The 13,769-nt window shown below is 42.2% G+C and overlaps 1 protein-coding gene across 1 annotated transcript in view; it reads right to left on the bottom strand.

Annotated features, from left to right (window-relative positions):
- The window catches only part of DNAJC15 (DnaJ heat shock protein family (Hsp40) member C15), a 79,345-nt gene extending 70,381 nt beyond the window's left edge, over window positions 1-8,964 (bottom strand). Inside the window, exon 1 of the mRNA XM_068984670.1 lies at window positions 8,859-8,964. Coding sequence (XP_068840771.1) covers window positions 8,859-8,963 — 105 coding nt within the window. The 5' untranslated portion in view covers window position 8,964. The remainder of the gene's footprint in view (window positions 1-8,858) is intronic.
- Between the last annotated feature and the right edge of the window lie 4,805 nt (window positions 8,965-13,769).

Raw genomic sequence — 13,769 nt, 5'->3', positions numbered from 1 at the left:
AGAGTACTGGAGTGGGCTGCCATTTCCTTCTCCAGGGATCCCAATGTTTCCTCATCTGTAAAATGAGGTTAATAATAACCTACTTCTCGGGCTGCTCTGAGTTTTTATGAATTAGGACATACATATACATCACCTCATATGTTTACATGCGGTAAACATTCAATAAATGGTAGCTATTTCAATTACTACATGATATTATACAATCGTTTCTTTTAAAATCAGGGGAAAAAATAAAGGTTATTTAAAAAGAAAAATCTTGGGACGAGCCCACCAGTCAGTGTGCACTAAGTTGCTTCAGTCGCGTCCAACTCTTTGCGACCCCTTGGACCAGAGCTTACCAGGCTCCTCCATCCATGGGATTCTCTAGACAAGAATACTGGAGTGGTTGCCAAGGGGGTTACTCATAATAACTAACTTCTCCAGTCAGAAAACCCTCTGACTGTCTACTTTAAAATAAACTTTAAAAATAAATTCTTCAATAAAAACAAATACACCTGATCTTTGGTATCTCCCTTTTAATCCTTGAGAAATTAATCCCTTAATTTGATCCCTACCCTGACGGTAAAAGTGATGGCTGTGTCTCCTGCTAGCCCCCTCCCTTATGTCCTCTTAGTCTTTTACTACACCCACTTTGAATTCCCTGGCCAGTATTCCTTAAACTCTTTCTTTCAGTTTACCTGCAACACCTTGCAATTTGCTTATTCTTTTTTCTTGGGAAATCAACATTTTCCGAAAGCTACTTTTACTCCTAAAATAGGGTCTTTAGTTTAAAGCCCTAATTTCTTAAAGTAGCAATGCTTTTAGCTTAAGTTTCATTATACAGTATTATTTTCTTCCTTTTTGAGTTGAGGTGAAATAAAACTAACTCTGTTTTGAAATTTAAGAATTTTTAAACACATCTTGAAGCTTCTGAAGGGTCTAAAAACTACCCCCAAACCAAGACTGTATATCATTTTTTGGAACTGAATTTCATCAACTTCTGACATCCAAATGATGGAACAGTAATACATACGTACAACAAAGAGTAAAAACAGTAAAAAATATGATAATGTAAAAAAGTCAAGGACTCTTAAAGTCAAAGTTGGTTTCATGTCCTAGTCTGGTCACTTGCTAGCTCTATGACCTTGAGAGAGTTAATTGACCACTTTGATCCTTAGTTTTCTTATGAGTAAAATGACAAAAAGTAGTATCCAACTTCACTAGTTATAATGAGAAGTGGGAAAATATAACAGTGTTTGTAATAGCATTCACTAAAAAGTTAGTTCATTTCCTTCCTATTTGTTTGCATATCATGAACTCAATACATTCACAGCATTAATTTTTATCTCAATTGTATATATTCAGTGATCAAAAATTAAAAATATTAACATATGGGGGCAGGAGACAGGTATGAAAATTTAAAGGTTGAAAAGATTGGGAAGCACTGTTTAAGGAGAAACAAACTCAGAAAAAGATTTGTTAGTAATATTGATAAAGATTATTAATAAAGAAAAGACTTTAGAAGATCCCACATGGTCACACTTTTTCTGGCCAAAAGTGATTTTATACTACAAGTACCTGAGACAAATCCTCCACAAAATCTCAGTTAAAAAAACTTTATCATATTGACAGAATATAGACAATAAACAGTGCCAGAAATAGATACACTGACACTTAAAAATGAGAGTAAAGTAGTCAACAACTCTAAGCTGTTTCTAAACAGAATATCCCAAGTTTTCTAAAACGGAAGGAATGAATGAGTTATGCCAAGTGGGAATATAAAATTAGCTATCAACAAATTTGGTATCAACTCCAATACCTTGGCCACCTGATGAAAAGAGCCTACTCACCGGAAAAGACCCTGACACTGGGAAAAATTGAGGGCAGGAGGAGAAAGGGGTGACAGAGGATGAGATGATTGGATGGCACCATCGACTCAAAGGACATGAATTTGAGTAAACTCTGAGAGATAGTGAAGGACAGGGAGGCCTGGCGTGATGCAGTCCATGGGGTTGCAAAGAGTCAGACACAACTTAGCAACTGAACAACAACATGGTGTTAGTTGCTCAGTTGTGTCTGACTCTTTGCAATTCCATGGACTGCAGCCCACCAAGCTCCTTTGTCCATGGGATTCTCCAGGCAAGAATACTGGAGTGGGTTGCCATTTCCTTCTCCAGGGGATCTTCCCAATCCAGGGACTGAATCCGGGTCTCCAGCATTGCAGGCAGATTCTTGACTGTTTGTGCCACCAGGGAAGTCCTTAACAACAACATGGCACTTACTAAAACTTCTACTTAAAATTCTCTCACAGAGGCCATAAGGTTCTCAAACCCAAACTACTACTCAGCCTTTTACAAGCGGTTTGCTGTCCTCCATCCTTGAGGGCGGCAGTGCTGGCTCAAGCATCCCACACCCAGTGCACAGCTTTCACGTGCTGGGTGTTCAAAAGAACGAGTAAACTGAAGCACATCGATAGACGTTAAAAACAGAGCTGGAGACTGACTATGTTATCAGAAGCATCAGGCGATACAGTTTCCTAAAGCTGAAAAGCAACACCAGAAGTCAGAGTGTATGTGCACTCTGACTATACTTAACCTTTAATACATGGCCTCTTTACCATTAAAAAAAATCATCATCACAGAATCTCATTTATGATAGCCTTTTTAATTCCTTAAGGCTGTCAGTTCATCATGCTCTAAGATTAGGCCCTCTGATCTTCCATTTTTCTTTCCTCTAGTTGTTTCATTCCTCTGTTAATCATTAGGTAGAAACTTACACGTTTAGAACTGAGAGAATAAAGATCTTTACAACTGTCTTTGCCTGTAAAGAATATCTAATTTTAGTTTAAAAGACACATTTCAAAGAGAAGAAGCACTATTTAAATAATGCCAGCAAATCAACAGGTGGGACAAGTCAGGTATCTGTTATTATCACCTAGTTTCAAATATCCACCGAAACACACACACACACTGAGAAAAACTACTTTAAATGTTCTGCTATCATGAATCAAAGAATTTCTGAGAACATGGAAAACAGCGTACTCCAGCAAAGCTGCTACTGCTTGTGGGCGAGGGGGTGGTGGTGGAGCATAAAAACTGTTTACAAATTCCCTAAGGCATTTTATTCTTCCAAAACAGCATAAGCAGTAAATAACCTTCTAGATAAATATAAACTGCCTGAGAGTGTTATAAAATGCTAAAACTTCTATCCTAAGACTGCAACATTTAAGTTCAAGATAGACAATAGTTGTACCAGAGGGAAATAAAAGTAAAAAAATATTCGGCCTCAAAAAAGTAGTTGTGATGGAGAAAGCAAAGATGGGAGACCCAGTCACTCTCTCAACGTTCACTTAGCATTTATTTATAAATACACACTTATTTAGCATCTATGCCAGGCCCTGTGCTAAATTCTGGGGAAAAGAGTAATGAGCAAAACATATACAGACTCTTGTTCTCCCTTAGAAACTAACATAAAGGAGAAATCCAACAGAAGAAGAACACACGCATCAATATGTTGAACCCAAGGACTTCCTGGGTGGCCCAGAGGTTAGGAACCCAGCTGCCAATGCAGGGGACATGACCCTGGGCCTGGTACGATTACAGGTGCCATGGGGCAACTGAGCCCATGCGCCAGAGCCCACGCTCAGTGACAACAGAAGCCACAGCAATGAGAAGCCAGCTTGCTGCAACCAGAGAAACCTGCTCGCCGCAACTAGAAAAGCCTGCTTGCTGTGACTAGAGAAAGCCTGCATGCAGCAACCAAGATCTAGGGCAGACACAAAATAAACTAAAATTTTTTAAAAGTATGTGGAACTAAACATCCCTGTTTATAAAGCTACTCAGTAGTAATAAAAGTTAATAGATGTTCTTTAAATAAACAACTAAGTGACTACCATGGTCAACTGTAATGCCAATCACAGAAGCATGTGAGTTCTGACCCTTGAGACTTCACAACGCAGGTGCTTATACATATACAAATAATTTTGATATAAGAAATAATGTAATAAAAAAACTGTATGACTTTCTAAGGAAGTACTGAGGATAAGACAACTTTATCTACTAGGGGATTCGAGTCAGGCAAGGTGTCACATCAATAACCTAAGTCTTAAAAAATTAAAAGGAGTTTGCCAGGCAAAGTATTTCAGATGAGGAGAAAACTACAGTAGGTAAAGTCACAGCTCAGGGTACAGAACAGAGAATGGAAAACGGGGCTCGGTAACTCAGTTTATTTAGGGGTCAGTCCATGAAGACTCCGGTAGATCACAATGGTATATTTATACAATTTCAACAGTTACCACGCAAAGTTTGTTGTTGTTTAGTCGCTAAGTCATGTCCGATTCTTTGCAACCTCATGGACTGTAGCCCACCAGGCTCCTCTGTCCATGGGATTTTCCAGGCAACAATACTGGAGTGGGCTGTCCTTTCCTCCTCCAGGGAGAGAACTCACGTCTCCTGCATTGGTAGGCGGGTCCTTCTTGCCACTGAGCCACCATGGAAGCCCATGGTAAGTTTGGACCTTGGTAAATTAATAACAAGGACCTTGGTAAAATAATTTTTAAAATTTATAGTCCTATAATTAGGTCTGTAGTATAGAAAAATAACTGATAGCAGTGTGACGTTTAAAAGTGTAAAGGACCAGAGCAAAAAGACCTGTTTTTAAAGGCTATTACAACAGACCAGGGTAGAGATGATAAAAACCAACAGTGAGAAGGGAGAAAAAGGAATTACAGAATAAGCATCTTGATGGACTGACGATCTAAGTGTCTTGATGGAGGTAAAGGAGAAAGAGTGATGATGGCATTATTCAAGGCAGGCGACAGACAAGAATTGCCATGTATGGGGAGGGTATATAATGAACTACACTTTAGATAAGCTGAACCTTGTATTTTTATTTGTAGGATAAAGTAAACTCCTTCTCATTCCACAATAACAATTATTCACTCAACAGTTTATTTTTGAAGTGCTTACCATGTATCATACCATTACAAATGCTGGAAATACAGCAAAATCCCTGTCCATGGAGCTTACATTTTACTTTAGCCTCCTCTTAAGATACAGTGATGGAACACTATTCTACAGTAAAAGGAACAGCGAGGAAAATAGGGCGAGGCTGAAAATATGGGCATATAATAGATAATCCATGTGATTTCTTCAAAGTGAAGCTTCAAGGTAAATGTTTTAAATTCAAATTGCAATTGAAAAAGAAAAGTGGTCTTTTTCTGGTAATGAATAAGCACCTGACAATTTTCATGTTTGATATGTTTTGATTTTCATGTATCAGTTTTGCTTACACAGACACATACGTGGCTAATTTTCTTAAAAGGGTGTGTGTGTGTGTTCAGTCTTAACTGACTCTTTGCGACCCCATGGACTATAGCCTGCCAGGCTCCTCTGTCCATGGAATTCTCCAGGTAAGAATACTGGAGTGGGTTGCCATTTCCTCCTCCAGGGGATCTTCCTAATCCAGGGCACTGAGGGCACCAAGGGATGGATCCCATGTCTCCTGGTGGCTCTTGCATTGGCAGCCAGATTCTTTACCATTGAGCCACCTGGGACGCTAGCTACATCAACCCAATAACACTAGGAGGTATGCTCTTTGGGAAAGTACTAAAAATTAAAAGGCTACCACATCATACAAACTGAGCATGGTTCAAACTGCTTCAAAAATTGTTAATATTCTTCTCTAAACTCTAAAGTTTCTTTTCTACTTGTCCATGAGAAGCAGCTTTGCTAAAAACAAAGTTGACTGTGACCTCTGATTATGAAATATTTAATTGTAAGATAATATTTTATTCAAAGTACTACACAGGTATTTCTGCCTATATGTTAATCTTTTAAATCTCTCAAACAGGCTGCTGCTGCTGCTAAGTCGCTTCAGTCGTGTCCGACTCTGTGCGACCCCATAGACGGCAGCCCACCACGCTCCCCCATCCCCAGGATTCTCCAGGCAAGAACACTGGAGTGGGTTGCCATTTCCTTCTCCAATGCATGAAAGTAAAAAGTGAAAGTGAAGTTGCTCAGTCGTGTCCGACTCTTCGAGACCCCATGGACTGCAGCCTACCAGGCTCCTCTGTCCATGGGATTTGCCAGGCAAGAGTACTGGAGTGGGGTGCCATTGCCTTCTCCCCTCAAACAGGCTAGTGAACATGAATTCTTAATCCCTAAAGGCAAGCTTATCTGAGACAGAATTATATACTATATATGACTACAGATACACATTTAAAAAAACTTTAAAATAAGTTGCATCCTTTTAAAAAATGATATGAAAAATGTCTTCAATTCCTTGCTGCTGCTAAGTAGCTTCACTCGTGTCCAACTCTGTGCAACCCCATAGACGGCAGCCCACCAGGCTCCCCCGTCCCTGGGGTTCTCCAGGCAAGAACACTGGAGTGGGTTGCCATTTCTTTCTCCAACTTTAATTCCTTGACAAACACTTTATTTTCTACTATTTTCAATGAGATTAGTGAATACATCCCATACCTAAGTTATCTGTTCTTTGTTACACCACCTTTTGTCAACTTCCCATCACTCTCAGGACCTCTGAGTTCCCCTAAGGTTACTACTACTAACTTTCTTATCTTTTACCATATCACTGGTCACTGCCTGCACCAATGATTCCTTACAAAAGCAGAAAAGACCTTTAGGGGCCTTCTGAAAATTTGTGAGGACATTTTTGGTTGTCACAGTAAGTGGGATAGGAGGGAGGGTATTTGATGGAAGGGGACTATTGATCCTAGCAGTCCTAAAATGTATGAGACATCACTGGACAACAAACTGTCTGGATCCCTTAAGGTTTCAAAAGACTCCCCTGGACACTGAGTAGGTGAAAAGCCTGCGTATGACCATCTTAGTCTAGGACTTTACTACATACAACATTTGTGTTAGTGAAGACTGAATTTTCCAGAAGTGCAGCTATCATGTAGATTGAGGAAAGATTCCACTTTGTAACCAAAAATTGTTCACAACTTGGGAGAAATTAGTTTGTCGATGACAATGGCACTTACGGTATCTGACTGCCAATGTAGTACATCTGAAATTAGCCTGCACTTTTGCCATCACACTCACAGTGATTTCTGTGGCCTGGTGCAATATGCCAGCAACTGATCAGTACTTCACTGTGTCTTCTAATGTAATCATACTTGAGCACTTACATATTTAAATAGCAGACATGTCATTTTCTAATAAAATACTTATTGTACCTTTATGCTTCAACTAGAGCAGTAGACTGCTTTTTAAAAATTATCTTTATGCGTATTTTTTATTGACTATAAATCTTCAGGATATTACAGGAGACTTTCATATTTGTTATAAAAAGGGGACACTGGGGTGGAAAGGTTTAGAATCACTGGCCTACACATTAGCCTCCATGTGCCTGGACTACTGAAGAGGTCTCCTGACTGACAGCTTAGATTCTCTACACTGCCTTTTCCAAAGTATCTACAGATGTCAAAAAAAAAAAATCACCAATATTATTTCTATCTTCAAAACACCACAGGGTTCCAATTGCCTTGCAAATCAGTCCAGGACTGAGATTTTTACAATTCTCCATAAAGAGATGAGCTCTACTCAACCTAATATCTTATCTGCTTTATATCGCAGACAGAACACTCCATTCTGAAAGGCTTATTTCTGGGAACTGTAATCAATATTTTGTAATAACCTATAAGGGGAAAGAATCTAAATATATATATATATATATATCTGTATGAGTATATATACATATATATATTTATTTATCTGAATCACTTTGCTATATACCTGAAACCAGCACAACACTGTAAATCAACTACAATTTTCTTTTTAAAGTTGAATAATGAAAAAAAGAGAAAGAAAGAAAGCCTTATTTCTAAGGATTCAGCAAGTCACAGTAGAAACAGTGTTAGGGGACTTCCCTGATGGTCCAGTGGCTAAGAGTTCACGCTCCCAATGTAGGGGACCCTGGTTCAATGCCTGGTCAGGGAACTAGATCCCTCATGCCACAACTAAGAGTCTGTTCGTTGCAACTAAAACCCAGCATAGCCAAATAAATAATAGAGAGCATTAGGATTTAGAACCCTAGGTCTGCCCCTTATTAGGTGAAGTATCCTGGATGAGTTACCACTTTCTGAGTCTCTGTCTCCTCATTTAAGTGACACCTGAAAAGGACCTTGCTCACAGGGTTGCAGTGTGGAATGAATCAGACACAGCAAGAACTCAAAGAGTTTGCTACTTCAAACCTTTATCTGTTTTGTTCATTTACTCGGACCAACCAAAACAAAAAGGAACAGAAACACATGTGGCTTGCAGTATGTTGATACCGGACAGTTTCTTTTCCCAGCTCTACAATTCAGCCTGAAGAGACCCCTTGCTATGAGTCCTGTGGGCCCTGAGCTACGACTCTGTAGGTACTACTGCTAGCATCTGAAACTTTTTCCTCCTCACTGAGTTTGCTGCTACTCAATCTTCAGATCTTAGCTTCACACCGACGGTTACACCGCTCTCTCAAAGAAGCCTCCCCTGGCTTCTCCCCTTCTCACCCTCGAGCCCCGACAGACTGGCCTGGGGTCTCCTCCTTGGTGATGGGAGCATCCATCCCACAGCTCGTTATCACACAGCAACTGCTTGCCCGGTGCTGGTCCGTCTCCCCGACAAGAGGGGAAGCTTCTTGAGGGACCAGAGAGTCTCCCAACACGCCTACTCGTCGACGCGGGGCACAGAGCAGCACGAACGCTGAATGAACGAGGGGTAGGTCAGAATGAATGAACACCCGGCCAACCCTGGTTCGCAGGTAAAGGGGCGCAGAGGGGCGCGGGCAGGGCCTGCGGGGCTCAGGGGGGCGCCACTGGGCGAGCCCGGGCAGCTCGGAGCGGCAGGACGGCGGCAGCGCCGGCTAAGACTCACCAGCCCGCGGTCGAGGTCGGCGTCCGACGGCTGGGCGGGGGGCTGCGAGGACCCGGCGTAGCGCAGGCCATCGCCGGCAGGCGCGACGCCGACCCGGGCAGCCATGGCGGCGCGGTTCGGGATCCTCGGAGCACCGCGGTGCCTACGGGGCGGCCGCAGGGACAAACTAGTGAGGCCGGGACGCGCTCGCGGGTTTCACCTATGCCACGCCCGCCTCGCCGATGGAGGCCGCGGCCCCAGGGCATCTCGTTCGCACCCAGCTTGTGCCATCAAGTCGTTCGTTTCCCATTTGCAGACCTAAAGCCCGCATCGAGACTCCGGGGGCAAAGCCCGAGGAGCTTCCTCCCCGCATCCTTACAATCTGATGTTAGATCTGGTGTTGAGCCACACGAGGAGACATCCGGAGATCTCAGTGCAATGACTAAAGTTCCCCGAAAGTCCCTAAGACCCACACCATACTCGTCCCCCTACACACACACCCCAACTACTGATCATACTTCTGTTTGAAACCACAATTCTCCCATCCACGAGGGCAATCGAAGTGACCATCTGCTTATTCCACTCCTTCCCCCTGTAGGACTGGCTATATTTAAGGTGAAATTACAAATAAACTTGTTTTATCTTCCACCCCACAAATGGTTTTGTGCTGACTTGAATATAGAGAGACCCACTTTGTTATTGTCCATCCTAAAGGAAATCAGTCCTGAGTATTCATTGAAACTCCAACACTTTGGCCACCTGATGCGAAGAGCTGACTCATTTGAAAAGACCCTGATACCGGGAAAGATTGAAGGCATGAGAAGGGGAGGACAGAGGACGAGATGGTTGGATGGCATCACTGACTCAATGGACATGAGTTTGGGTAAACTCCAGGAGTTGGTGATGGACAGGGAGGCCTGGTGTGCTGCAGTCCATGGGGTCGCAAAGAGTTGGACACGGCTGAGTAACTGAACTGAACTGAGAGTGTGGGCCGTAGCAGAGGGTGAGTGAGACTGTGAAATGTGTGGTTAGTTTTTACAGCCTGGTTAATTTCATATGTTGATGAGTGGGAGGATTATTCCAACTATTTTGGGGAAGGGGTGGAGATTTCTAGGATTTGGGTCACCGCCCACTCTTTGGTCTTGTAACAGTGCCTGGAACTGTTTCACTTGCTGAGTGAGGAACAAGGTCTAGTCTTGTCTGCCATCTTGGGCTCATGTGATTCTGATCTGTTTATGTTGCATCCTTGGGCTGTATCATTCTTTGGAAAGTTGTGCCCTGCCCCTTTCCCTCCTGTTACACAGCTACATTCAGTAGACTTGTGTCTACTAAAAAAGATACACAGTGTGAAAGTTGCCAGTTAAGTTTCACCTGGGGCAAAATGAGAACTGCAGCCTGGGAGACCTGACCTCAGATAGCTCTGAGAGACTGCTCTGAAGACGTAGTGGGGGAAGGCCAGTATATATGATTTTGGTGAAGGGGGAGCTCAGTGCAATCAAGCACCTAACTTTCAAAGGTTTTCTGCTCGTCAGGAGGAACTGATGTCACCATGAAAGGATTTAGTGCTTTTCTAGATATGAAGAGATGCAAGGATTGAGATCATGAAATTTAGTTCCTGGAAACATCTATCTAAAGACCTGTCCCACCAGTTCTCCTGGAGCACAAAGTGCCTCTTTCTCCACCCTTAACTGCCTTTGGGGCGTGTTGACAGTCAACAGCTGCAGCACAGGGTTCCATCTCAGAGGGTTCATTAGAGAGGCAGATGCTGAATGTCTTGGCAAGAGTGAATTTGCAATTGACACTTTCTTAAAGAAAAGCAGATATAGGCAATTTATCTTAGATATATCTCAGTAAAAAAAAGGTCTTCAACATTTTTTGTTTAAAAAGATTTTGGCAAAAAAAAAAAAAATTAACCTCTGTGTGCCTCAGTTTCTCATCAACAAGTGAAAGTCACTCAGTAGTGTCGGACTCCTTGTGACCCCATGGACTGTATAGCCCTGAATTCTCCAGTCCAGAATACTGGAGTGGGTAGCCTATTCCTTCCCCAGCAGATCTTCCTGACTCAGGAATTGAACCAGGGTCTCCCGCATTGCAGATGGATTCTTTACCAGCTGAACAGCTAAAGTGAGGGATAATAATAGCACCTCCTGTATGAGGATTAAATGAATTGACTTTTGTAAAGCTTTTAGAACTGTGCTGGATACCGAGTCAAATTCTATAAGTATTAACTACTATTTTCCTTATATTACCTCTTTCATCTGTTTGCTTCCTTGTATATTTTCTTCTTGCTTCCCAGCCCCAGCTGTTATGGGAAGGGAAGGGGGCAAAGCACAATGTTTAAAAGAATGATGCAGCCTAAGAATAGGACATAAACTGATTATAACCAAATAGGTCCAGGATAGCAAACTAGCTGACTTCCACTAGACCTTGCGCCTCAAGGGTTCTGAACAAAGGCACTTGAGCCTACCAGTCAGACAGAGGGGCTGAAGAAGCAAATGGCAACCCACTCCAATGTTCTTGCCTGGAGAATCCCATAGACAGAGGATCCTGGAGGGCTAGAGTCCATGGGGTCACAGTCAAATAAAACCGAGCACAGCACAGCACAGGCAGAGGGGCAGGATTCCCTGAGTCAGGACATTATGTATGATTATAATAACAAAACAGGCAAAAAAAATAAATAAATAAAAAGAGTTAAAGTCAAAGTAACAGATCTAGCATGGAAGAATCAAAATTGACTCTTCTTTGTTACAGATAGATTACCAATGTAGAAGGAATTAGAGGCAGGAGTCAGAGGACTCTCATTCAAATAAAAGACTTTGGCTCTAAAAAAAAAGAAGAAAAAGAAAAACAGACTTTGACCCTGCGGATAAACATAGAGTACATGAACAGACACAGACATAGTGGATCTAGTGTATGTCTGTGGTAATAGTAACATAATAGCCCCTCCTGTGTGAGGATTAAATAAACTGACTTTTGTAAAACTCTTAGAACAATGTCATATATCTAGTAAGTTCTAGAAAGACCCAGGCAGGAGTTGGAGAAGTTAGTGCTCAAGTTGGCCGAGGAAGGGTGACTACAAGTTTGCTGGATAGATAAGAAGGAGGCAGGCTTGGGAGGATGAGACAAGGAAAGCATTGTATATGAACAGTCCTGAAAGTCATTCAGTTCGGCTAAACTTAAAGTACTTTGGCCACCTCGTGCGAAGGGTTGACTCACTGGAAAAGCCTCTGATGCTGGGAGGGATTGGGGGCAGGAGGAGAAGTGGACGACAGAGGATGAGATGGCTAGATGGCATCACCGACTCCTCGATGCACATGAGTCTGGGTGAGCTCCAGGAGATGGTGATGGACAAGGAGGCCTGGCGTGCTGCGATTCATGGGGTCGCAAAGAGTTGGACACAACTGAGCGACTGACCTGAACTGAACTGAAAAGTGTGAAAAAGACAAAGTTGGATAAGGGTAGACAGATAACCAGACAAAGACCAGATATGGAGCAGCTTTGTTTATTAAGCAAAGGCATTTAGATTTTATTTTACAGGTGAAGGCAAGACATCAAACAATGTCAAATGTGGCAGTGATACGATCAGAGTCTGGTAGTGAGCGGGGTCAGTGGACTAGAACTGAAAAAAGATCAACAAGAGAGTTATTTCAGTGGCCTGAGTAAGAGTAAGAGATGCTGAGACCTAAACTAGGGTGCTGGCAGACACACGGCAAGATGTGTGGTGACCTTCAGTGCTTTCCTCCCACGTTCAGTCCGTCTCGGCCCCACCAACCAAGGACCTGAGGACTGACTCCGTTCCCTATTCTCAAGAGTGGACCCACCACTCCGGCCATGATGCTTGTTCATGGGTGGGTACACAGTCCTTCTGGGACATAGGGATTATTGGTGAGGTTTACTGGTTGCTTCAGGGAAAGCAGTTTCTTCCTATTCAGGTGAACATAGACACAGTGGCATGAAGCCCTAATTGTGGTTGACAGTGGGCTGACAGCCATGAGCTGGGGTGACCATGTAATTTATCATCCCAAACTAGATCACATCTGAATGAAAGACCATGCTATAAATAGTTGTGTTAGGACAATAGATGTAAGTGTGAGTGTCCGGGCCTACCGGGGCATATGGTGCCCTGATCATTAGAAGGCTAGCCTGAGGATGCGCCAGACGCCATTGAAAGTTACAAGGAGGTTAAGAAGACACCAAGTCCTTAATCAAACTTCACTTGAAGTTTGTTCCATCTCTGAAATTTATAGTTTTGAAGTAAAATTATCTTTACTTTACTTTCTCTTTAATTTTGTACTTTAAAATGGAAGCATTTAAAGAGGAGAAAGAACAGTATAATGAGACCACACATCCCCTAAGTCCAGATTACACAATTGTCAAGATTCTGCCACAATACTCTTCTCTATTTTCCTTTTCTGGATGGAGTATTTTAAAGCAAATTAACATACCATTTCATTTCACTCTGAATATTTTAGTATATGTTTCTGCTAAATATAGACATTTTCTAACATCACACCATTGTGACATTCAATAAAAATTAATAACATTTTTTGTCATCTAGTTCATATCCAGATTTCTCACAGTGTTACTAAAAAATGTTTAAATAGCTGATTTGTTGATGTCTGGATCCAAACAAAGCCCAAACTCAGCAGCTGATTTTTGTGTCGTGTTAGCTTCACAGACTGTGTGGATCACAATAAACTGTGGAAAATTCTGAAAGAGATGGGCATACCAGACCACCTGACCTGTCTCTTGAGAAATCTGTATGCAGGTCAGGAAGCAACAGTTAGAACTGGACATGGAACAACAGACTGGTTCCAAATAGGAAAAGGAGTATGTCAAGGCTGTATATTGTCACCCTGCTTATTTAACTTATATGCAGAGTACAACATGAGAAACGCTGGGCTGGAAGAAGCACAAGCTGGAATCAAGATT

Source organism: Capricornis sumatraensis, chromosome 12 (assembly GCF_032405125.1).
Source record: "Capricornis sumatraensis isolate serow.1 chromosome 12, serow.2, whole genome shotgun sequence".
Classification (NCBI taxonomy): domain Eukaryota; kingdom Metazoa; phylum Chordata; class Mammalia; order Artiodactyla; family Bovidae; genus Capricornis; species Capricornis sumatraensis.
Note: the sequence above shows the minus strand (reverse complement) of the source record. Positions and strands in the feature narration are given on the sequence as shown.